The sequence below is a fragment of the Hyaena hyaena genome, unplaced genomic scaffold (assembly GCF_003009895.1).
Source record: "Hyaena hyaena isolate Hyena2069 unplaced genomic scaffold, ASM300989v1 scaffold_213, whole genome shotgun sequence".
In the NCBI taxonomy this organism is placed as follows: Eukaryota; Metazoa; Chordata; class Mammalia; order Carnivora; family Hyaenidae; genus Hyaena; species Hyaena hyaena.
Genome location: NW_024080843.1, coordinates 2,442,421 through 2,468,700, shown reverse-complemented (window position 1 = coordinate 2,468,700; position 26,280 = coordinate 2,442,421). Strand labels below are relative to the sequence as shown.

Here is a 26,280-nt window from a genome sequence, read left to right as displayed (position 1 = left end):
AGTAACACGTTGTAAAGTAGTGTCAAGCAACTTCAGTATGCCACAAAAATTACTATGTAACAAAACCATATCAACTCATGGGATAATGATCTAATAAATACTCACTTTTGTGAAAGCTCCAAGTCCTCCTGTTATAGGTTTGGGACTCTGAACCTTAGGGTGACTTCCAATTGGACAAAGAGGTGGCATAGATGCAAACAAAGAATCCTCCTGCTGTGTATGTAAAAATACACACTGTTCAATTACATAAAATAAGTGATTTCAGATATCCCAGTCATTTATATTTAATATAAATCTGTGACATCCTCTAGCAACATAACCATAAAAAAAAAAACCTAAAAGCTCAAAACTCTTTGGAGTCTTCCAAGCCTCCACACTTGCATCTTAATATTGTCTTAGAAACCAATAGCAAGGAAAGGCTATAACCTGGCAAGAACCTATTCATTTGTGCTCCTCATGTGCTGGAAAGACTCCTATCAAATGCCTCTAACATTTGACTGACTCACTGGTGTACGTGTCTAGTCCCCTGCCATACTGTAATCCACTAAAGAAGGACCGGCAGTGTACTTTATTTCTTTTCTATCCCTAGAGCCTAGGAACTAAATAAATACATGAAGCAGGTCATTAGAGTGTTTTACTACTTATACCCTTTCAATAGTACTCACACAACTTGATTTGTTATCTTTACTCCAAATACCCAACACAGGCAGAAATATTTCAATAAGGATTTTTTAAAAAGACAACAAAAAGAACTTAAAGAGTTAATAAATACAAAAGCAACATAGATCAACATTCAAAATTACTGTCATATGTCTCTAATTCTGAAATACAAATTGTAAATTTCAGAGGCAATTTGCCACAAATTAGGGACAAGCAACAAAGTTAAGTACACTGCTTAACTGTGTAATGGAAAGATCAACCAACAATAAAAAACAGACTGGCAGAGAATTACAGCCTTCAAGGCAATTATTACAATTTAGGTATTCATGTAACACAGTGCTCACAGGCAGCAATGAACTCAGAGAAAAATGTCACATTGGACCAGAAAACTATTCAGTATCATTATCACCATAAAGTGCCCACATATAAGAAATGTGTTAGCACTAGTCATGTAGGAGATAATTTCCGAATTCCTAGTTCTTTCTCACCCTCAGTCTCTAGACAGCCACAAACATGACAAATAAGCTGAATAACTAACCTAATGGTAGGGGCTGTCTTTGCTAAACAGTGACCAGATACCTAGCACTCTAAGCTGAACAAGTCAGATCATATCTGAAGTTCTAATTTTAAAGGCCTTCTTACTCTGAAGAAGGTGGGGGGAGGGGAGAAAGAAAGAAAAGTTGTGGAAAAATTATTTCCAAGTAACTACAAGGCTGACATGTAGAAAAATAGATTTACTCCTTGTTGGTAAAAATATAGGAAAAGGAGTATACTGCCAGATGCATAAGGAAAAATTTGTAACAAAGCTGACCCCTCCCCCCTCAAAACAGCTGCCATCTCATCATAGTAAGTTTTCAAATAGATACCAACTGTCCAACTGATGCAAGTGTCTAGAAACACTTTCTACACTCGGAAAACGTCAAGAGAAAGGTAGGGGAGTCTGAACCAGATAGTCTTTCAAGATTCTCATTAGCTTGAAAATTCTACTGAAATTCTTGCTAAGCTTGAACTTACTGTCTTTAGAAACTAGCCAAGTGTAATAATGCACTAAGAGTGTTACCTTGACAGTAGATGTTACAAAACTGCTTCCATGAATTTTAGGAATAGGGGAACCTGTTCCTTGGGAGGCCTGAGAAGCAGTAGAGAGCTTGTTTGTAGGACTTCCTGATAGGCAAGGCAGATTTAAAAATAAAGTACAAAGTAAAATGTACAAAATGTAACTTTAAGGCATTTTCCACCAACCTTCCCTTTTTCCCCCAATATTTTTCATTTTCAAGGGATGAAACTCACAACCATGAAATTATTATAGAAAAAGTACTTAGAGATTCTTCCTAGAAGTTGACCAACTCATTAACCTAAAAATAGACAAGAAGCTAGTAAGGACATGTAGAAGAGTAATAAGTAAGTAAACATTATATACTCTGCAACTTGTTTAGAGTATGTGTGCATTCAAGTGAACGCTAGCTCCATCGAAGTAGTTTCAGGAGGCTAGACCTATTCCAAAGTGCCGCTAACACTAAACATTTTATATTCCATCTGTACAACTGCCTTTAGGGACTGATAACACTAAGTCTCATTATCTATAGTCAACAATAAATCAAGAACAAAGTGGTATTTGATCACCTGCTCCATTTACCAAACTTGCCTGCAAAGACTTTTGGCTGATTCCTAAAACTAAACATCCTCAAAGAATACCTATTTGGCATCTCTAAACATATTCAAAAGGCTATTAAGTAATTTCTGAAAGAAGCACTTTTTTTTTTTTTTTTTAAGTTTATTTATTTTGGGAGAGCAAGAGAACATGCAGGAGTAGGGGAGGAGCATAGGAAGAGGGAGGGAGAGAATCTTAAGCAGACTCCATGCTCAGTGTGGAGGCCCACGTGAGGCTTAAACTCATGAACTATGAGATCATGACCTGAGCTGAAATCAAGAGTCAGATGTTTAACTAAGCCACCTAGGCACCCCTGAAAGCAGCACTTTTTAAAGGAATTCCACAATTATAGTCACTGTTAAAGGGCCTAACTTTTCCAAAAAAGTACCCAGAAAGACCCAACATACATTCATGTGTTAAAATCAATTATGTTTAAAAAAAAAAATCAGCCTCATTATGGTCACTTTTCTTTTCACTATTTCTCTTAAAGCTACAGAAAAGTTTATACATAGACGCATGTGTTTACATGGTTTAACTGAAGGCATTACATAAAATAATGTTAGTGAAAATACTGAGGAAAAAACCTGAAAAGCACTCTCTAGTTATAGATTATGATGACAAACACAACGAACCCAATTCTTATTCTTCCTATCAGAGGTTCCTTTTTGTAACTGCAGAGTTCAATTTCCCTCCCACACACAAAATTTACCTTATTCACAGAAAGGTAAAGATTACTTTTACTTGACTAGTGAAACACATACATAGTCCACAAAGGTACTCTTGTCCTAAAGTTTAATTTAGAAAATAACTACACTGCTTGCAGGCCCAAAAAGAATATATTCCAAATAAAAATAAAATCAACTTTTTTTTTGAAAATTAATTATACCTCACTTTCACTCTTTAGAAATTAAAAAGAAAACAAGTAAATTCCCAAAAAATATAACTTCTACGAAAAGTAAACCTTCCTTCAGAGAAAATGCACTGGAGTTACTATTCCAGATCCCCGCCTCTTTTTTATAGATGAAGATTTCTTTCTTCTATTACATGGCTACTAAGTCCACACTAAGATTTCATCTTTACCCAAGATCAGACCTTGTGGATCGCACAAATACAGATCAAACGCACACCTGTGGTGGGAGTGGTGGCTCCGATAACCTGCCCTGGCTTGTCCAGGATAACATAGGGATTATTAATGACAGAGCTGGCAGTGCCTTGCTTCACATGGACTGGAGTGGAAGTTGGGGTTCGAGGCAGTGGTGATGGACTTGGAGTGGATATGGGGGAACCTTTATTAATAAAAAAGAGAAAAGAGAAACAAAATAAGCCTAAGAGGTATACTCAATCCATCTAAGAAGATGCTGAAGATAATGCAAGAGGGGCAGGGCTACCCGGGCAAACAGGGGCAGAGCTACCAGGGCTAAATGGGAAAAGAGAATGGGCCTGTATATTTCAGCAACTGACCAACAGCAGCAGTGTAGCTGAGGCGGGGGTTAGTGTATTTCCCTCTTCACATCTTTGCATCAGCAGTGAGTTTTTAAAAAATAGATTCTGAGGTGCTAGCCCAGACCCACTAAATATAAACCTGTGCTTTAACAAGATTCTCCCCTATACACTCATCCCAAGGCACATTAAAGTTCAAAAAGCAGCGCTTTATTTAACAGTGTGGAACCGTTTAATCCCTAGATAATAAAACTCTTAACAACTTGGGCAGATTGTTGTAAATAATGGTTATATTCAAAGACACTAAATTAGAGGAAAGAAGTGAACAGCTAGACTTACAAACCAGGCAGGAATCTTGATTTATAATTAATCTCCAATAGGAAAATATGAAATTCGTCCACCCAAAAGTCTGTCAATACTATGTCGGAGCTACAATCCAGAGATACCTGTTTCCATAGAACACTCTCAAAGGTTACCCATGTATCACTAAACATCCTCAATGGTTTTTTTTATCGACTGAAAATTTGTCATCCATGAATTTCTCTAAATTTCAAACCAATTTATATGTCAGCCTATTTCACCTCTGAAGCAGCAAGCTCCAAAATGCTTCTAACTTGTAGATAAAATTATATGTCTTTCTCCTTTCATGAATTTCAAAAACTTGGATATTTCTGCTCAGTTGTCTGTTCTTAGCACTGAAGACTCCTTTTCTTTCCCTTCATATACAGAGGCCTCCCACTGCCTAGATATTTCTACAGACTCTCTTTCATGTCTTTTCTGAAGTGGTACAGCCAAGACCATAAAGTATATTCCTACTAGAAGCCTACCTAACACGAGACTGTCATGAGACAGTGGACAAGTAAAGTAAAAGTGAAGGCTCAGAACTACCCACTGATAACAGGAATGAGTAATTTTCCAGTGTGGTTAGAGAGTATAAAAGACCTTTCAATCCCAAGCCAATTCCCACCTTTGAAACTTTAACTCCACATCAAAAGGCCTCTAAATTTTTTTTATTACTAGTCACTCAGGTTTCCATATATAATCCAGAAACTTTGCTACCTTAGCTGAAGGTACATCCTTAGCTGGTTACATCCTAGTAAACATTTTACCTGCACAATTCTTGGAGATGAAACTTGAGTGCTTTGAACTTCATTTTTTTCCTTGTAACTATTTTCATATGAAAGAACTTCTTCTGTTTTTGCTTTGTGACAGCTTTGCTAATCAATAACTCACTTGTTACAGAAACAAAAACCCTACTTAAAAGAACTTTAAAAAAAGCCATAATACTTTGTTTTTGTCATTCCAACAATTTTTATACACATCAACTTGATACACATCATCTATCTACCTGAAACAATCTTGCAGCTCATGGTGATGGGTTGGAAGGACTTTCCAGGTGACTCAGGATTAGGAATCTGACTTTGTGGTACAATTTTGCAGCTTGATGCTATTGGCTGAAAAGCTGAATTGCCATGAGAACAAAAGGTAACTTTTTGGGATGTTGTCATTTTGGTGGGTGTTCGTTCCAATGAAGATGGCAAAGAATAAAATGTAGTGTGCCTCTCAGCTTCAGTGTTGGCTGGGAACCCTATTTGAAATGAAACAAGCAAATAAGTCATAAATTGCTTAGAAATAAAACCTTAGCATCATGGATAAAGAATGAAATGATAAAAATCCCTTATCATTTCAACAATCATTTTTACACCACTTACTAGGAGAAAATACACAATTGACAGTGTATATGAGTCTTTTATACATTTTTGGGTGAAATGTAAATTAACACGTTTAGAATCATTTTACTAAAATGCTTCTTTCAAAATTTAGAAAATATTAACTATAAAGCATGAATAATATAAAAAGTACGTTAAGTGTATTACGTTCTGCCATTTTTTATACAAACTGAAAAACTTTAACTTAGAAAAAAAGAAAAACTCAAAAGAAAGCATTTGCTTAGGGGAGCCTGAGTGGCTCAGTCGGTTAAGCATCCGACTTCAGTTCAGGTCATTATCTAACAGCTCATAGTTTGAGCCCCATGTCAGGCTCTGTACTGACAGCTGAGAGCCTGAATCCTCCTTCAGATTCTATGTCTCCCTCTCTCTCTACCCCTCCCCTGATTATGTTCTGTGTCTCTCTCTCAAAAATATACATTAAAAAAAAAAAAGAAGAAAAAAGCATTTGCTTAATCTAATAATGCCCTATTTTGCTAAATGCCCATGAAGAAGGTGCAACTAAAATTTAAAGAATAGTTAAAATTTATAAAAGGACTAAAATATTAACATCACATTAAAATGTAGGCTTAGAGATTGATGCCATTTAGAACCAGTTTTATATCTTATAATAAAAGTGATTTAATGATATACTTAAGTTATTAAATGAAAAAATACCGTAATCAAAATACATTGGCTGATGATGAATCTTATATTGTATTTTTAATTCCAGTATGGTTTAATGCATGGTGTTATATTAGTTTCAGGTGTACAATGTAGTGATTCAACAACTCTAAACTTTACTCAGTGCTCATCACGACAAGTGCACCCTTAATCCTCATTACCTATTTCATCCATCCACCTACCCATTTCCCCTCTGGTAACCATCAGTTTGTTCTCTATAATTAAGAGTCTATTTTTTTGTTGGTCTTTTTTTCGTTTGTTTGTTTCTAAAACCCCACAAATGAGTGAAATCACATGGTATTTGTTTTTCTCGGACTTATTTCACTTAGCATTATACTCTCTAGATCCATTCATATTGTTGCAAATGACAAGTCAGATTCTTTTTATGGCTGAGTAATATTCCATTGTACATATATACCACATCTTTGTCCATTCATCAGTCAATGAACACTTGAGCTGTTTCCTAATTTGGCTGTTGTAAATAATGCTGCGTGTATCTTTTCAAATTTGTGCTTTTGCATTCTTTGGGTAAATACCCTGTAGTGGAATTACTGCATCACACATATGGTTATTCTATTTTTAATTTTTTAGGGACAATTCATACTGTTTTCTTCCACAGTGGCTGCACAATGGCTGCATTCCTCCCAACAGTGCACAAGGGTCCTCTTTTCTCCATATCCTCACCCACACTTGCTGTTTCTTGTGCTGTTGATTTTAGCCATTCTGACCAGTGTGAAGTGATATCCCCTGGTAGTTTTGATTTGCATTTCCCTGACGATGGGTGATGTTGAGCATCTTTTCATGTGTCTGTTGGCCATCTATATGTCTTCTTTGGAGAAATGTCTGTTTATGTCTTCTGCCCATTTTTTTTAACTGAATTATTTGTTTTTATGGTGTTGAGTTGTATCAGTTCTTCATATATTTTGGATACTAACCCTTTATCTGATAGGTCATTTTCAGGTATTTTCTCCCATTCTCTAGGTTGTCTTTTGGTTTTGTTGACAGTTTCCTTTGCTGTGCAGAGCTTTTCTATTGATGCGGTCCCAACAGTTTACTTTGTTTTTGTTCCTCTTGACTTAGGAGACATATCTAGGAAAGTGTTGCTACTCCAGGTGTCAGAGAAATTATTGCCTGGACTCCCTTCTACAATTTTTATGGCTTCAGGTCCCACATTTAGGTCCTTAGTCCATTTTGAGTTTTTGTGTATGGTGTAAGAAAGTGGTCCTGTTTTATTCTTTTCTATGCTGCGGTCCAGTTTTCCCAACACCATTTGTTGAAGAGACTGTCTTTTTCCCATTGCATAGTCTGGCCTCCTTTATCAAAGACTAATTGACAATATACGTGTGGGTTTATTTCTGGGTTTTCTATTCTGTTCCATTCATCTATGTGTCTACTGCTGTCCCAGTACCATAGTGTTTTGGTTATTACTCCTTTGTAGTAGATCTTGAAACCTGAGATTGTGACACTACACATTTTATTCTTCTTTTTCAAGATTACTTTGCTTCAGGGGCACCTAGGTGGCTCAGTCGGTTGGGCGTCCGACTTCGGCTCAGGTCATGATCTCGCCATGAGCCCCGCGTCGGGCTCTGTGCTGACAGCTAGCTCAGAGCCTGGAGCCTGCCTTGAATTCTGTGTCTCCCTGTCTCTCTGACCCTCCCCTGTTCACACTCTCTCTTGCTCTCTCTCAGAAAAAATTTAAAAAAAATTTTTTTTAATTTAATAAAAAAAAGATTACTTTGGCTCTTTGGGTTCTATACAAATTTTGGGTTTGTTCTAGTTCTATGAAAAATGCTGTTGGTAATTTGAACGGGATTGCATTAAATTGCTTTGGGTAGTATGGACACGTTAACATATTTGTTCTTCCATCCATGAGTATGGAGTATCTTTCCACTTGTTTGTGTAATTTTCAATTTCTTTCATCAATGTTTTATAGTTTTCAGAGTATAGATCTTTCATTTCCTTCAGTTTACTCCTAGGTATTTTATTCTTTTAGGTTAATTGTAAACGGGATTGTTTCTTTGATTTCTTTTTCTGCTGCTTCATTACTAGTGTGTGGAAATGCAACAGACTTCTGTATATTGATTTTGTATCCTGTGACCTTACTGAATTCATCAGTTCTAGTAGTTTTTTTGGTGGAGTCTTTTGGGTTTTTTATATATAGTACCATGCAGCACACTGCAAATAGTGATAGTTTTACTTCTTCTTTACCAATTTGGATGCCTTTGATTTATTTTTCTTGTCTGATTGCTGTGGCAAGGACTTCCAGTATTATGCTGAATAAAAGTGGTGAGAGTGGACATCCTTATCTTGTTCCTGACCTTAGGAGAATGGAGTATGATGTTAGTTGTGGGTTTTCACAAAAATGGTCTTTATCATGTTGATGTATGTTCCCTCTAAACCTACTCTGCTAAAGGTTTTTATCAGGAGTGATGTACTTTGTCAAATGCTTTTTCTTCATCTATTGAAATGATCAGATGGTTTTTATCCTTTCTGTTGTTGATGTGATGTATCATGCTGATTGATTTTCAAATACTGAACTACCTATGCATCCCAGGAATGAATCCTATTTGATCACGATGAATAATTTTTTTAATGAATTGCTGGATTTGATTTGCTAATATTTTGTTGAGGATTTTTGCATCTATGTTTATCAGAGATACTGGCTTGCAGTTCTCTTTTTTTGTAGTGTCTTTATCTGGTTTCAGTATCAGGGCAATGTTGGCCTCAGAGAATGCTGGCCTCAGGAAGCTTTCCTTCCTCCTTTATTTTTTAGAGTAGTTTGAGAAGTATAGGTATTAATAATTCTTTAAACGTTTGGTAGAATTCACCTGTGAAGCTGTCTGGCCCTGGACTTGTTTGCTGGGCATTTTTTGATTACTGATTCAATTTCAATGCTGGTAACTGGTTTTTTTAAATTTTCAGTTTCTTCCTGATTCAGTTTTGGGAGGTTATATGTTTCTAGGAATTTATTCATTTCTTCTAGGTTATCCAATTTGTTATCATATAATTTTTCATAATATCCTCTTATAATCCTTTGTATTTCTATGGTGTCAGTTGTTACATGCACTTTAAATAAGATTAGATAACATTCAGTTTCTGTTCACACAACTAGACATACAACCAAAAAGTCTTCCTGTAACATAATATATGAAACCATTAAAATCATTAACAAATTAACATTTAATGCCTTTTAATGAGTTTTATGTTATTAAAGCATGTAGAGCTTCATGGAAAAATTTTTCCTAAGAAGAATAAGGATTTGGCTATTTTCACAACTGGACTGTGTAGGTAGAGGCAGCATGCCTACTTATGGAAAATTTAATTTCCATACACTCCTCAATCTCTATAGGCAGCAGTTCAATATCATATTATACAAATGAGAGAAAGGAATGCCCCAGAGACTGTGATTCCTCTGTACAAGGAAAAATTCATTTCCCTTTAAGGAAAAATATATTACCTTTCTCCACACAAGTATCAGGTACTGGCTCATTTGACTGCTTTATCGGTGAGGAAGCTTTCACTGGGGCTGGAATGGTCAAAGGCAAAGATGGTGGGGCATCAGAGATGTCTGACTCGGAAGACTGAGGATAAATGGAGTCTTCTCCAAGAGAATGTCGGTGGAGCTCAACATCCACTACCTACACAATCAGGCAACAATTGGGCTCATGAATCCATCATCAGTGTCACAGAAAGCCCCAAACTTGTCTAAGAGCGTAGTACTCTAAGAGACGTGACAAATGATTTTTAATCATACTTCAAAGGCAGTTTCAATCTAAGAACTAAAGGGCTTATCCCAGAATGTAATCTAGTTTGGTTTAATAGATAGATAACTCAGTGAAACCAATCATATTATTGGGGCCTTTCTATTTGCTATTTCTATGCCTTAGAACACTTTTCCCCCATAAATCTTTGTAAGACTGACCCTTTCTCATCATTAAGTCTCAATCAAATGTCACCTTCTCAGAGTCTTTCCTAACCAACCTAGCTAAAGCAACTCCCTTATCCCCCAGCTACTCTCTTCTTTATAACACTTATTTTAAATGAAATTATCTCATTTCTTTTTGTTTACTATATATCTTCTTCCCATTCGCAACACAATCAAGAGTATAACTCCTTAAGAACAGCAGCTATCTCTCTGTATCCCTAGTACAGGACCAGTGTCTCCTATATAATACATGCTCAATAAGTATCTTTTGATACAACAAAGCACGTTTCTCTAAACAGAATAAGGCTTAATTAGCTAATTCTACCTATAATGGCTACTGCTGAGATAGCATGAATAACAACAACAACAACAACAAAGTGCAAGGAAGGGTATTGGGAAGAAGAACAAAGTTGGAGGTCTCATTTCTAAACTTCAAAACTTATTATTACAAAACTATAGTAATCAAAACCATTTGGTACTGGCATCAAGAAGACATACAGACCACTGGAATAAAATGTCCCCTCATATGTAGGGCCAAATTATTTTTCACAAGAAGCCAAGATCACTGGGAAAAGAACTATCTTTTCAACAAATGGTTCTGGGAAAACTGGATACCCACATGCATTAGAATGAAAGTGGACCTTTACTTCACACCATATACAAAAATTAACTCAAAAGACCCAAACATAAGACCTAAAACAATAAAACACTTAGAAGAAAATATAGGGTCAAAGCTTAATGAACCGGATTTGGCAATGATTTCTTGGATATGACACAAAAAGCACAGGCATCAAAAGAAAAAACAAACACTAGGCTACATCACAATTAAAAACTTCTGTGCATCAAAGGATACAATCAACAGAAAGAAAAGGCAATAATACACAGAATGATCTGATGAGAAATTAATATCAAGAATATAGAGAGAACTCCTTAAACTCAAAAACGAAAAACCAAACACCTGATTCAAAAATGGGCAAAGGATCTGATTGGACATTTCTCCAGAGAAGACATCAAGCAGCCAATAAACAATGAAAAGATACTCAACATCAGTAATCATTAGGAAAATGCAAACCACAAGGAAATACCACCTGACACTCGTTAGTTTGGCCACTATCAAAAAAATAGAAAACAGTAAGTGCTGGGAAACATGTGGAGAAACTGGAACCATTGTGCACTATTTGTGGGAATGTAAAATGGTGCAGCTGCTATAGAAAGGGTGGCTATCCTCAAATATTAAAAACAGAACTACAATGGGGCGCCTGGATGGCTTTATCAGTGGACTGTACAACTACTTATCTTGGCACTGTGGGTTCAAGCCCCATGTTAGGTGTAAAGATTACTTTAAAAAAAAATCTTCCAAAAAAACCCCCACAAAAAACAGAGCTACCATATGATCTAGCAATTCCACTGTCTTGGGTATATCCAAAAGAGCTGAACACATAGACTCAAACAGATATCTATACACCCATGTATGGTGTTCTTAGCAGGATTACTCAAATAGCCAAAAGATGTAAGCAACTCAAGTGTTCATTAGCAGATACCTGGATAAACAAAATGTATATACATACAATGGAATAATATTCAGCCTTTTTTAGGAAGGAAATTCTGAGGCATGCTACAACACAGAGGAACCTTGAGAAGATTCTGCTAAGTAAAATGTGCCAATCAAGAAAAAAAAAAAGCAGACTGTATAATTCCTCTTATATGATACCTAGAGTAGTCAAAACTTTACAGAGACCAAAAGTAGAAGGGTGGCTGCCAGGAGATGAATAGAAAGGGTAATGGAAGTTAATGTAAATGGGTACAGTTTCAGTTTTCCAAGATGAGAGAGCTTGGGAGATGGATGACAGCAGTATGTGCATAAAAATGGGAGTATATTTAATACCTCTTAATTGTACAAATATTGCTAAAATGATACATTTTATGTGCACTTTTATCACTGTTTTAAAATTTTAAAAGGGATTAAGAAAAACTGTTTAAAAAATTTGGCACTCATTTTTTTCGTAATTAGAAATGAAGATCAATTTTCATTCTACTTATTCCCAAATAATACTATAGGAAAAAACCTACCGTCTCTGCTCCAAGAGTCTGCAAGCCAGTATAAGTTCTATCCAGCTATTGAAAGACAAAAGAAGAGTACTTAGTTTCACTAGGCTTAATTATAAATCTGAGGATACAATCTCATCTAAAACCCCTTTCACGCGTCTTCCTAACACAGGATCTATTTTTTCATAATATTTCTATTCATCAGTTCAATAAAAACCCTCTTAATTGGAGGCATGAGTAAAATTAATAAAACAACCTCAAGCATATAGGTAGTCATTGTATGTTTAATATAAACTATACACTTCTAAAAACATTCTAAACACTATCTAAAAATGGAGTAAGTTTTACACAAAAAGATGTTTACTACAGCATTAGTGATAGCTGGAGATATAAAAGTCCAGCTTTAGAGGAATGCTTAAGTAAATCTTGAACCATCAACAAGTATTACATAGCCATTTAGATGGTGTTTACAAAGATGATGTAAAAAAATGTAACAAAAACAAAATTTACACTTACCTACAAAAAGGCTAAGTTCTTATTCCTGTATTTTATTTATATTTTATCTCATTAAAAAAAACTGTACACACACACACATGAATATTAGTCACAAAAAAGAATGTAATCTTGCCACTTGCAACAATTTGGATGGACCTCGAGGTTATTATGCTAAGTGAAATAAATCAGAGAAAGACAAATACCATAGGATTTCACTGATATGTAGAATCTAAAAATCAAAACAAATGAACGAACAAAAACCAGAAACAGACCTATGAATACAGATAACAAACTGGTGGTTGCCAAAGAGGACAGGGATACAGTGTTGGGCAAAATAAGTGAAGGAGATTAAGAGGTACAAACTTCCAGTTATAGAAGTCACAGGGATGAAAAGTACAGCTTAGGAAATACAGTTGATAATATTATAATAACTGTGTACAGTGACTACACTCATCAAGTTGAGCACTGTGTACAGAAATGTCAAATCACTATGCTGTATACCTTAACTCAGATAACACTATATGTCAACTGTATTTCTATAAAAATAAATAAAAATCAGAAAAACTTTTTGTTTAACATAAACAATTTGTTCCTCAACATTTTTGCTTTGCTTGAACCAATAAGCACTCAAACACCCACCCCCCCCAAAAAAAAAAAAATCTGTGGAACTGATCAATATAAACATTAAACAGTAAGATCAATGGTGGAAAACTATTACGTTTGGGGAAAAAAAAAAAAAGAAAGATGATTTACTAATTAGTAAATAGAAAACTCTAAGACTTGCAAAAAGTGTATTTCAAGTTCTGGCTGAGGTCCTTAGCGGCCAACACGGACATGACAACTCAGTCATAAGATCTAGTTTCATAACAGAAAAGGCAACACAGGGTGGATTCATACTAGTTCGATGGAGGAGATCTAGAGTTTTAATACTTAAACCTTTGCCAATTGTATGATTGTTAAAAGGATGTGGTCAATTTTAGGCTATTCCATTTTCTTTTTTTCCTTTTTTAGTTTCCGTTCCTATTTTGTTTAATTTATGTTCATATTCTCCACAGCATGGAAATAATAGTCTCGCTGTAATCTGTAGTAGCCTATGTTTCATTCTTGGGACTATACTCTATGAGAGATATTGATAAATGAAAACTGTTAACAAAATGGCAAGAGAAATTAGAAAGCACAGTGTACAAGGAATGTTACAAGAATAGGTTCTGCCTGGGGCGCCTGGGTGGCTTAGTCGGTTAAGCGTCCGACTTTCACTTAGGTCATAATCTCGCGGTTCGTGGGTTTGAGCCCCGCGTCGGGCTCTGTGCTGACTGCCAGCTCAGAGCCTGGAGCCTGTTTCAGTCTGTGACTCCCTCTCTCTCTGACCCTCCCCTGCTCATGCTGTCTCTCTCTCTCCTAGAAATAAATAAAAATATTAAAAAAAAAAAAAAGAATAGGTTCTGCCTGGAGATGATTTAAGAAGAGCCGATTTAAGAAGAGCCATGAAGGCTGTCACTGAACATTTTTAGAGTTCTTATAAACAACACTAAGTCCCATCCTGTGCTATTTCAGAAATCAAACTAGGACAAAGAAGATCAAGGTTAAAAAAAAAAAAGTGCAATTTTACTTAAATTTATGAAAGAATCTTCCAAAAGTTTATTTACAAAATGAATAAAAGGGCTATTTTGGGAATTGCTGTGCTCCATGGTGATGGCACATCAGAAATGCAGGATGTGGGCATTTCCTACATTCTGGGACCTTTAAATTTCACATACCTCTAATACTTGAGTATTTAGTACTTAATGTAATTATTACAGGATCAAATATAGATGGTTAAGTACTGCAGCATTTCAAAACACAGAGAGATCACTACAGGTTTAGTCAGGAAAAGTTGCATAGGAATCTGAACTTGAAGAATGGAAAGAATTCAAACAAGCATTACAAAAAAGAAAAAAGAAAAAAGACACAAGAGAAGGTGGTCCAGGGCATTTCTGGGACATGAATAACTGATCTGGCTGGAGTAGGATGTCCATGCAGGGGATTAGTGTGAGATAATTTAGGAGAAATGTGTGGAGTCAAAATATGAAGAGCCCTGAATAGTAGTCAGGGTAGTCTGAACTTGAGTAAAGGGAATTCAATGAAGGTTTCTTAGAGAGGAATAGCATAATGGTTTTCCTATTTCAGTAAGACTAATCTGATGGTGTGACGAATGGATTTAGGGTAAAGGAGACAGATTAGAATTAAAGAAGTTAATCAGGAGACAGTAGAATAATGGCCTCGGCAAGAGCAGGAAAGGTGAAGGGTAGAATCTAAGATGATGAAGAAAGAATAATGTTCTGCAAATGAACAAATATTTAGGATAAAAAGGGAAGAATCCAAGATGGCTATGAGATTTAGCAAAGCAATAAAAGGGAAAACATTCCAGTATAAACAAAGATCACATGGTCACAACACAGGTGTTCAAGGCCTGAAGGCCAATCAACACATAACAAATAATAAAATTAACTTTCCTAGAAAAGCTGATAAGAAAACTTAAATATTGTCATTTTAAAAACACTGTGCCTCAGGGCACTTGGGTGGCTCAGTTGGCTGAGCATCCAACTGGGCCCGGGTCACAGTATCACAGTTCACAATTTGAGCCTGGCATTGGGCTCTGTGCTGACAGCTCAGACCCTGGAGCCTGCTTCAGATTCTATGTCTCCCTCTCTCTCTGCCCCTCCCCAGCTCATTCTCTATCTCTCAAAAATAAATGAAAATAGAGGGGTGCCCGGGTGGCTCAGTCAGTTGCACATCTGACTTCAGCTGAGGTCATGATCTCACAGTTCATGCGTTCAAGCCCTGCCTTGGGCTGTGTGATGACAGCTCAGAGCTTGGAGCCTACTTTGGATTCTGTGTCTTCCTCTCTCTTTGCCCCTCCTTGCTCACACTCTGTCTCTCTCTTTCTCTCTCAAAAACAAACATTAGGAAACAAATTTTTTTTAATGAAAACCTCTAAATGAATGAATGAATGAATAAAATATAAACACTGTATCTCAAATTTCCACCAGGAACTCTAAGTGATAGGGACATTATAATAACATGAGAACTATGTAAACAATTCCTTTTATTTTAGAAATTAGGGCTGGGCCCAGTGCAGTATAAGATGGTATGTGCAGTGCTTAAAATAAAAAGAAAGCAACTATTTTAGACCTTCCTCTAATTAAGTGGGACCATATATTGCCCCTCTCTGAACAAAGTGGCTGTATGTGTTTTATCTCATTTCAGTTCTTCTCCTAGGTCATAAAGCAATCTAGTCTTAGAGTAATCTCTCAAAAATAACTTAAACACAAAGTTTAACAGTGCTATCTATCACCAATGGAAACCGAATTTTAGCCTTAAGGTTGAAAGTATTTGTTGGGTGCCAGGGTGGCTCAGTTGGTTAAGTGTCCAACTTCAACTCTGGTCATGATCTCACAGTTCGTGAGTTTAAGCCCCACGTCAGGACTCTGTGCTAAGAGCTCAGAGCCTGGAGCCTGCTTCAGACTCTGTGTCTCCTTCTCTCTCTGCCCCTCTCCAGCTCACATTCTGTCTCTTGTGCTCTCAAAAATAAACAAGCATTAAAAAAAAAAAAGGAAAGGAAAGGAAAGGAAAGGAAAGGAAAGGAAAGGAAAGGAAAGGAAAGAAAAGGTTGTATTTGTAAAACAAAAGGAACTAAAAGGGAATTCTGCAGATGTATTGACATTCATTTAGTTCAATTTTGGGAGCCAGTAATGGGAATAATGTGGTAAACCACAAAGTAAAGATGCTTTGGGAGAAGTTTAATATTAGAATTTTATCTTATGTAGAGAAACTCTACATGAGATTACACAGAGGAACTAGTAAACATTTTTTAAAAATGGTTTTCCAATCATAAAAGTTAAACATGATTATGTAAAATTAGAAAAAGACAAAAACAAAAACCAGAAAATAGGGGCAGGAGAAATTGCCCACAATGTCATTACTACAACTATGCTAACATTTTGGTATATTTCTTTTGTGTTTTTTCCACCTATTTAAAATCACAGTTGACCTTCATACTATACATACATTTTGCTTTTCACTTACTATAGTTGGTAGTTTTTCTCCAGGTATAGAAAACACTTCATAAAATATAACTTACAATGGCTGAATAAATGTGGATATACCAATGAAGGAGTTCTTAAAATACAAAATTACAACTTTGTACAGTACTTTAAATTTTCTAAAACATGTTCACTTCTGTCCTAATATTTCCAAGATAAACATATTCTATATCCTTATGAAATAAGGCTTAGTATTTGCCTCATTTTACACAAAAAAGTAAATAGGTTTTTTAAAATGTTTATTTATCGTGTGTGAGAGAGAGAGAGAGGGCAAGAGAATCCCAAGCAGGCTCCATGCTCAGTTCAGAGCCCAACATGGGGCTTGATCTCACAAACCATGAGATCATGACCTGAGCCAAAATCAAGAGATAGATGTTTAACTGATTGAGCCACTCAGGTGTCCTGTAAATAGCTTTTTTTTAAAAAAAGGATTTCAGGGGCGCCTGGGTGGCTTAGTCGGTTAAGCGTCCGACTTTCGCTTAGGTCATGATCTCGCGGTTCGTGGGTTCGAGCCCCGCGTCGGGCTCTGTGCTACCTGCCAGCTCAGAGCCTGGAGCCTGTTTCGGAGTCTGTGACTCCCTCTCTCTCTCCGAGAAATAAATAAAACATTTAAAAAAAAATTTTTTTCACTTAGTCCCAGGTAACACAGTTAACAGTGAGCTTTGATCAGAGACTCAAGTCTTCTGATTATCTGACCAGTTCATCTTTTTAAAGAATATACATTCTGCTATAATGCAACCGCTCCCCCAACCTTCAGAGAAAAAGGAGTCTTGTAGCAGTATGAATAACACAATCAAAAACATTAATCCTGCTTCCACTGTCTTTAGCCACTTCTCTCAAGGCCTAATCCATTGCTTTAAGTAATGTTCCAAACAAAAAGAGGAACTTCAAGGGTGCCTGACCTGGGTAAGATAAGTTGATTGAGTGTCTGACTTTTGATTTCAGCTCAGGTCATGATCCCAGGGTTGTGGGATTGAGCCGGGCTCCACACTGAGTTTTAAGCAGGCATGGGGCCTGATTAAGATTCATATTCTCTCCCTTCCCCATGCCACACCCCGACCCCGCCTCACACAGTCTCTCTAAAATTTAAAAAAAAAAAAAAGAAGAGGTACTTCATTTCTGAAAAGCAGTGTTTTGTTAACAATACCTTCAGATTATGTATGATATCTATTCGTTTGTTCTGGCTGTCCTTAAAGTGAACTTGAACTCTGACAGGAAACTCGCCCCAGCCTCTTCTGGTGAGGTGAAAAGGAGGCTCTCTAGGGAAAAGCAGATATTAATGCATTATGCCATAGTCAGTCTCTCATTCTAGACAGGAAAAGTTTTCTCATATTGGGTACGTTAGAAATTCAGAGCCTCTGACAATCATTTACATTTCCTCATTTGAAGCTAAATCAGTATGCTGAATTTTGCTAAGATGCTAAAAGAAAAACTGAACTCAAACCTACATTAAACTTAATTACTGAACAGTTAAAGCTAAGTTATTTATAGTATATAATCCAATATCATTATTTTCACAGACATGGATTCAAGGTGATTTGATGGATATCACATATTAGAAGCCAGAATCCTTGACCGCTACTTGACAGACACAGGCTGTGAGGAATATGTTCCTTACCCCAGACATTCATATTTATTCCTCCACTGTGACAAAAACAAAATAAATCACAAATGCTCAATCTGAGAGTGACAATTTATTTCAAACTGTACACTAACCTGATTTAAAGGATCAAATGTTCACATTATGATCTTCCCCAAACAGTGATTATAATTTTAGTGGATAGTGTGAATGCTAACTGGTTTAGACAATTTTTAGTCAAAATAGAATTTGTGAAAGAAAGAAAAAAAGGAAAGCTGATAAAAAAAGACTAGCAAATTGTTAACTAATGCTGGGTATATGAGGGTTCAAGATACTCTACTTTTGAATATGTTTGGAATTTTCCGTATAATTTTTTTTTTTTTTACTTTTTTAAAAAAATGTTTTATTTATTTCTGAGAGAGAGAGAGAGAATGAGCAGGGGAGGGTCAGAGAGAGAGGGAGACAGAATCTGAAACAGGTTCCAGGCTCTGAGCTAGCTGTCAGCACAGAGCCCGACGCGGGGCTCAAACCCACAAACCGTGAGATCATGAACTGGGCCGAAGTCAGACACTTAACCGACTGAGACACCCAGGCGCCTCCATATAAAAATATTTTAAACTTAACTGAGACAACTTCATGTACTCAAAAATAATACGGTTTAAAAAAAAATAATACGGTTTAAGTTAACAGGGGAGAAAGAATGCTTTAAAATGAAAATGTTCATTATGAATCACTGCCTTGGAATTACTATAATGAGAGAAGATGCCAAGATGACAGGGAGGAAGGAACATTCAGCTGGATGTGCTTTTTGAAAACTAAGAAGAGACATGAATTCAGTTAACGGCAGAGTCCAAGAACACACCCTGAGAGAAGTCTAACAACAGGTCTGAATTATCAAGCACACAACCAGAGGCTACCAGGAAGGCTCAAGACAGGACAAATCCCTGAGTATGAGAGTAGTGTGGAAAGGAGAAAAAGCAATAGCTATATTATAAACCAGAGAGAAAGAAAACTAGAATGCCTTGGATGGGAGAAACCAGTTGAACACCAGCTAAGTTAGTAAGTAAAGTAGCTATGATGTTGGTAATATAGGTCCACACAGAAATTTAAAAGTTTGGGGTCAAATAAGAAGGCTGACTTGAGACAGTAATTTGAAAAGGGATGAAGTGGGGTCGAGGCAGGGTGAACTTAATAATTAAAGTTCCACTGATGACATGTTTGGTCATTTAAATTCCAGTAAAGCTAAGTAGACAGCCTAAATTCATTTTTCAACATGCGTCAATTATACTGTTTGTATGCTGAAGTTCTCTTACAACAGTATTGCAAATTAGCAGTGTTCCTCAATTGATATACACTGGCTAAACTCTCATGAATGAACAGGAAGGACTGCTGCCAGAGAAGACACACAAACAGCATAAAGGCCAGGAAAAAGGAACAACACTTTTAACAGGAAATTTCTCCCTAACCATGTTCTTTGAAGCAAAAAAAGGAACATAAGACTTACCAACAGACATCACCTATGGCAAAATTAAGCTTCAAAAGATATATGTATGTCACACACAAAAAGACTGCTTCCCCCAGACTTTATTTCTGGATTCCTTATAGAAGGTGAAATGTGTCAGTGACCAAGAATGAAAATCATAGAATACTGGGTTCAAAAAAAAAAAAGGGGGGGAGGCTCTACTAGAAATACAGCATGGAGTACAACTCTTTGTCCAACTAATTAATTCAAATGGTCAACCAGTCTTTTTTTTTTTTAATAGTTTATTGTCAAGTTGGTTTCCATATTAACACCCAGTGCTCATCCCCATAAGTGCCCTCCTTCTTGCCCATCACCCCCCTTCCCCTCTCCCTCATCCCCACTAGCCCTCAGTTTGTTCTCAGCATTTAAGAGTCTCTCATGGTTTGCTTCCCTCCCTCTCCCCAACTATTTTTCCCCTTCTTGTCCCCCATGGTCCTCGGTTAAGTTCCTCCTAATTCACCTATACATGCAAACATATGGTATCTGTCCTTCTCTGCCTGACTTATTTCCACTCAGCATAACACCCTCAAGTTCCATCCATGTTACTACAAATGGCCAGGTTTCATTCTTTCTCATTGCCATGTAGTATTCCATTGTATAGATAAACCATATCTTCTTGATCCATTCGTCAGTTGATGGACACTTAGGCTCTTTCCATATTTGGGCTACTGTTGAGAGTGCTGCTATGAACATTGGGGTCCATGTGCCCCTATGGATCAGCACTCCTACATCCCTTGGGTACATTCCTAGCCGTGCTATTGCTGGGTCATAGGGGAGTTCTATTGTTAATTTTTTGAGGAACCTCCACACTGTGTTCCAGAGGGGCTGCACTAGTTTACATTCCCACCAACAGTGTAGGAGGGTGCCCATTTCTCCACATCCTCGCCAGCATCTATAGTCTCCTGATTTGTTCATTTTAGCCACTCTGACTGGCGTGAGGTGGTATCTCAGTGTGGTTTTGATTTGTATTTCCCTAATGAAGGACACTGAGCATCATTTCATGTGTCTGTTGGCCATCTGGATGTTCTCTTTGGAGACTTCTGCCCATTTCTTTGCTGGATTACTTGTTTTTCAGGTGTGGAGTTTGATGTGTTCTTTATAGATTTTGGATATTAGCCCTTTATCTGATATGTCATTTGCAACTATCTTTTCCCATTCTGTCGGTTGCCTACTAGTTTTATGGATTGTTTCCTAGACAACCAGTCTTTCAAGGTCACTTCTAGTGACCTAAAACTCAGTACTTAATGAGATTCTCTACTCCATGTCTGAACTGTCTGAATAACTGTTATAAAAATATTTCACCTTCCTCCTACATGTTAGATCTACTATATGCCTTTTGCAGTCACAAATTCTTTCTCCACATAACCCAAAAAACCTAAAATATTCCCGTTTTTCTTTTTAAGATGAATATATTCTATCCCCTATGACAGCAGCAGAAGCAAACAATTAAATGTTTACTATGAACTAATCACTGTTTTAAGCCCTTCATATCTATTAACTTATCTAATCTTTACAACCACACTATGAAATATACCTTCTGAGACATAGTGAGGTTGAATAACTGGCTTCTCCAAGGTCACACAGCAAATATGTAGGAGAGCTGAGATTCAAATTCGTGCAACAAGCTCCAGGGCCCACACTTTAACTGCTAGCTGTCCACATCCTTGTGGTGTCAGACCTCCTTACTGTCCAGACAACTTTCCTCCAAATGCGTAACAGTTGGCTAGATATTGTCAGAATGCAGGGTATAGCAGGTCTACTTTACTTCTAATAAAACAGCCTAAGACTGCATTACCACATGAAATGATCTGGTTTTGCTTTTTGGTTTTTACTTTTCTAATGTGGTCATTAGAAAATTTTTAATTACTTACGTGAGTCACAATATTAGTGTAGCTCTAAAGAGCTCCTATGTTCAAGCTAAATGAAACAGATACAACAAACTTTAGTCACTCATGCACTAGGACCGGAATACTCTACTAAACTTCTCAAAGGAAGGAACCATGTGTTCTTCATCTTTGCAATCCCTGCATCAAATCCTGAGCCCAGTACCTAAAAGCAAAGTTTACTATCAGAGCTGTTAGAAAGCGGACTAAGGATGGTCATGGTAACTGAACCAAATGTCAAAAAGATGCTTCTTATAAGAGGAGAATCTACAAATAATGTACTGTGATGAGGAAATTCAGAGTACATGAGCAACACATTTGCTTAGGAGCTAGAGGGAAGATTAACCCTAAGTCTCCCCTACTCATCAAATTACTTTAGACACCTGATGCAAGAAACATCTTAAGATCCTTGTAAAGAACATAAAGAGTTACAATTAAATCCAGGATACATGTTGGGGCACCTGGGTGGCTCAGCTGGTTAAATGTCCGACCCCTGATTTTGGCTCAGGTCACAATCTCACAGTCTGTGGGACTGAGCCCCACATCAGGCTCTGAACTGACAATGCGGAGTCTGCTTGAGATTCTCGCTCTCTCTGCCCTTCCCCCATTCATGCTCTTGCTCTCTCTTAAAATAAACTTTAAATTAAAAAAAAAATCTTAAAAAAAAAAATGTAAGGAAAAGATGGCTGATCATTGATACCAGGACAACTATCATCCGTATGAAGAAAATAAAAAATCCCATCTCCAAGGATTTGCCTTTCTGACCAACTATAATTTCCTATCTTTCCAGCTCCATTCCTAATCCAACTATTTTTGACCCACTGGGAATTCCACTTCTTACCCACACCAATTTTCACTACCTTTCATTGCTCTTTATATAATTTCCGTCTCTCCTTAACCTAGATTCTATGGTATATCAGTACCATGATAACTTCATTTAAAAAGGGAGGAAATCAGTGATTTCCTAATCAATAATTAGGATTTTGGGTGAATTGTCTACTTCCACGTCAAAGTCCTTGAGAATGACATCAAGAAGAAACATCAGGACACTAGCTAAAACTGTTTTGAAAGAGGGAGTAACTGGGAAATTAGGAGATGTCTGCAACAAGGAGCTGAGGGTTTTTAGGCAGAAAAGAGGAAAATATGATCTAGAAGCCACATACTATGTGCAAGAAAAACACACACCCCACCCATGGACCTAATGGTATATGGTATGAGAGAGAAAATCAACTGTTGTTTGAAAGCTGTTCTGAGAAGCAGTGTTCTTTTTTTTTTTTTTTTTTAATGTTTTTATTTATTTCTAGGAGACAGAGAGAGAGACAGTGTGAGCAGGGGAGGGTCAGAGAGAGAGGGAGTCACAGACTGAAACAGGCTCCAGGCTCTGAGCTGGCAATCAGCACAGAGCCCGACGCGGGGCACGAACCCACGGACCGCGAGATCATGACCTAAGTGAAAGTCGGACGCTTAACCGACTAAGCCACCCAGGCGCCCCAGAGAAGCAGTGTTCTTAAGAGACAGCCATGTTCTGTTTAAGAGTCACGAGTGAAGGGAAGTTCTGAAGAGGGCTGAAGATATAGACTTCACTGATAATAAACCAAAACCACTTCTACAATACATTCATAGAATGAATGTGTATACATGATATGCAATATCACATAAAGATGTAAAGGATACCTAAATGAAACAAATTTCAGAATCTGTACATACAAAATCAATCCATCCTTGTGAAATAATAATACCAACAATAGCAAACAACAACTGGACTAGGTTAATATATGTAGGAAAAATATCACTGGGGTTACTTTTGAGAGGATGAGATCATGGGAACTTGGAACATTAAATATTTCTGTAATGTTATACTCCTATGTTTATTTCTGTTATATTCTGATATTAAAAAAAAAACAGGAAATGTTTATGTTTATCTCTATCTATATAAATAAGTTCAGCATTTCCAGAAAGGAGGAGAATCCACTAATGTACTCCTGACAGGAGGAAATAGTACCCTTACAGAGAGACCGTAATCTGCATGAAGGAAACACAATTAAAAGTATATTGTGACTAAAGGCCAAAACTAAGTAAAATATTATTAACATAATAATTAAAGGGATTTTCTCAAGTTAAAACACTCTATTTCCTCATCAGTAAATCTGTACTTCTTAAATTACTCAATTGTACTCACCTAACTTCCACAAGGTCATTTGGTTTATAGCTGGGATGAAGAAAGAACCAAACTTTCTTGACAAAATGATTGATGCTGGGTTCTCTACGAGACCCTCGGACATATACCATCCACTTATGGGTTGACTGGTCATTTTCTTCTCTCTTATCAGGAGGTATGTACCTAGATGAGAAAAAAGGAAAAAACCTGAATAACAAAACATTGAACTCCTACTTAAAACAAGATTAAAAATAACTTATAAGAAAACAGCGGGGAATTCACAAATATATCGAGAATAAACAACATGCTACTGAAAAACCAATGAGTCAAAGAAGAAATCAAAGAGAAATAAAAAAATATCTTAAGACAACTGAAAATAGAAATACAACATACCAAAACTTAAGGGATACAGCAGGAGGTTTTGTTTTGTTTTTTTACAAATAGTTTATTGTAAAATTGGTTTCCATATAACACCCAGTGCTCATCCCCACAAGTGCCCTCCTCCATGCCCATCACCCCCCCCCCCCCCCCCCCCATCAGTCCTCTCAGTTTTTGTCAGCATTCAAGAGTCTCTCATGGTTTGCTCTCAGTTTTTGTCAGCATTCAAGAGTCTCTCATGGTTTGCCTCTCTCCCTTTCCCCCACTATTTCCCTCCTTCTTCTCCCCCTTGTTCCTCCGTTAAGTTCCTCCTAGTCCTCCTATACGTGCAAACATATGATATTTGTCCTTCTCCGCCTGACTTATTTCGCTCAGCATAACACCCTCAAGGTCCATCCATGTTGCTACACATGGCCAGATTTCATTGTTTTACATTGCCATGTAGTATTCCATGGTATAGATAAACCACATCTTCTTGATCCATTTGTCCATTGATGGACACTTAGGCTCTTTCCATGTTTTAGCTATTGAGAGTGCTGCTGTGAACACAGCAGGAGGTTTTAAGAAGGAAATTTATACCAATAAATGCTTACAGTAAGAAAGATAGCAAAGGAACAAAGCCCAAAGTTAGTAGAAAAAAGGAAATAACAAAGATGAGAGTAGAAACAAAAGAAACAGAGACAAAAAGAAAGTAAACAGCTATTTTTTTAAAGGTAAACAAAATAAACAAACGTTTGGCTAGACTTACCAATAAAAAAATAGAAAGGACTCAAATAATATTATAAAGAGGTGTTACAACTAATACCACACAGCTGCTGGGTGGCTCAGTCAGTTAAGTGTTGAATTCTAGGTTTTGCTCAAGTCATGATCTCCTGGTTTGTGAGTTTGAGCCCCATGTCAGGCTGTATGCTGGCAGTGTGGAGCCTGCTTGGGATTCTCTTTCCCTCTCTCTCTCTGGCTCTCCCTTGCTTGCGTGCATGCGCGATCTCTTTCTCTCTCACACACGCACACACACAATAAATAAACTTAAAAAAAAAAAAACCCAATACCACACAAATACAAAGGATCATAAATCTAAGAACAATTACAGAGGCACCTGGCTGGCTCAGTTGGTAGAGCATGTGACTCTTGATCTCAGGGTTGTTTGACCCCACATACAGATTACTTAAAAATAAAATCTTAAGGAGCCCCCGGGGGGCTTGGTCAGTTAGTCTGACTTCAGCTCAGGTCATGAGAACATGGCTTGTGAGTTTAAGTCCTGCATCGACTCTGCGCAGACAGCTCACAGCTTGGAGTCTGCTTTGAATTCTGTGTCTTGGTCTCTCTCTGCCCCTGCCCTGCTCGTGTTTTTTGTCTCTTTCTCTCTCTCAAAACTAAGTGAGCATTACAAAATTTTTTAAATAAAATCTTAAAAGTAAATAAATAAAATGTGTTTTTTTAAAAGCTATGAACAATTATAGGTCAACAAACTGGACAACCTAGAAGAAACAGATACATTCCCAGAAACATACACACTGCCAAGACTGAATCATAAACAGAAAATCTGAACAAAACAATTACTAGTAAGGAGACTGAACCAGTAATCAAAAACCTCCCAACAAAGAAAATTCCAGGATCAGATGATTTATACCAAATATTTGAAGAACACCAAGCCTTCTCAAACTCTTCCAAAAAAAATAGAAGATGGAACACTTACAAATGCATTTTACTAAGCTAGCATTACCCTGATACCAAAGCCGGACAAAAACACTACAAGAAAATTTTAGGCCAATATCACTGACAAACATAGATGAAAAAAATCCTCAACAAAATTTTAGCAAACAAAATTCAACAATACATTAAAAGATCATGGGGCGCCTGGTTAAGCGTCTGACTTCGGCTCAGATCATGACCTCACAGTTCCTGAGTTCGAGCTCCGTGTTAGGCTCTGTACTGACAGTGCAGAGCCTGGAGCCTACTTTGGATTCTGAGTCTCCCTCTCTCTCTGCCCATTCCCCACTTGTATTCTGTCTCTCTCTCTCAAAAATAAACAAACATTAAAAAATTAAAAAAAACTCAAAACCCAATGACC

The 26,280-nt window shown here is 37.0% G+C and overlaps 1 protein-coding gene across 2 annotated transcripts in view; it reads right to left on the bottom strand.

Annotated features, from left to right (window-relative positions):
- YEATS2 (YEATS domain containing 2) overlaps positions 1–26,280 on the bottom strand; it is a 113,699-nt gene that overhangs the window by 46,135 nt on the left and 41,284 nt on the right. For both annotated transcript variants that reach the window (XM_039242334.1, XM_039242333.1), the window contains exons 7-14: positions 23,853–24,014; positions 17,837–17,948; positions 12,137–12,181; positions 9,599–9,779; positions 5,100–5,339; positions 3,439–3,597; positions 1,721–1,824; positions 106–213 (exon numbers count right to left, since the gene is read on the bottom strand). In XM_039242334.1, coding sequence (XP_039098265.1) covers positions 106–213; positions 1,721–1,824; positions 3,439–3,597; positions 5,100–5,339; positions 9,599–9,779; positions 12,137–12,181; positions 17,837–17,948; positions 23,853–24,014 — 1,111 coding nt within the window. The remainder of the gene's footprint in view (positions 1–105; positions 214–1,720; positions 1,825–3,438; positions 3,598–5,099; positions 5,340–9,598; positions 9,780–12,136; positions 12,182–17,836; positions 17,949–23,852; positions 24,015–26,280) is intronic.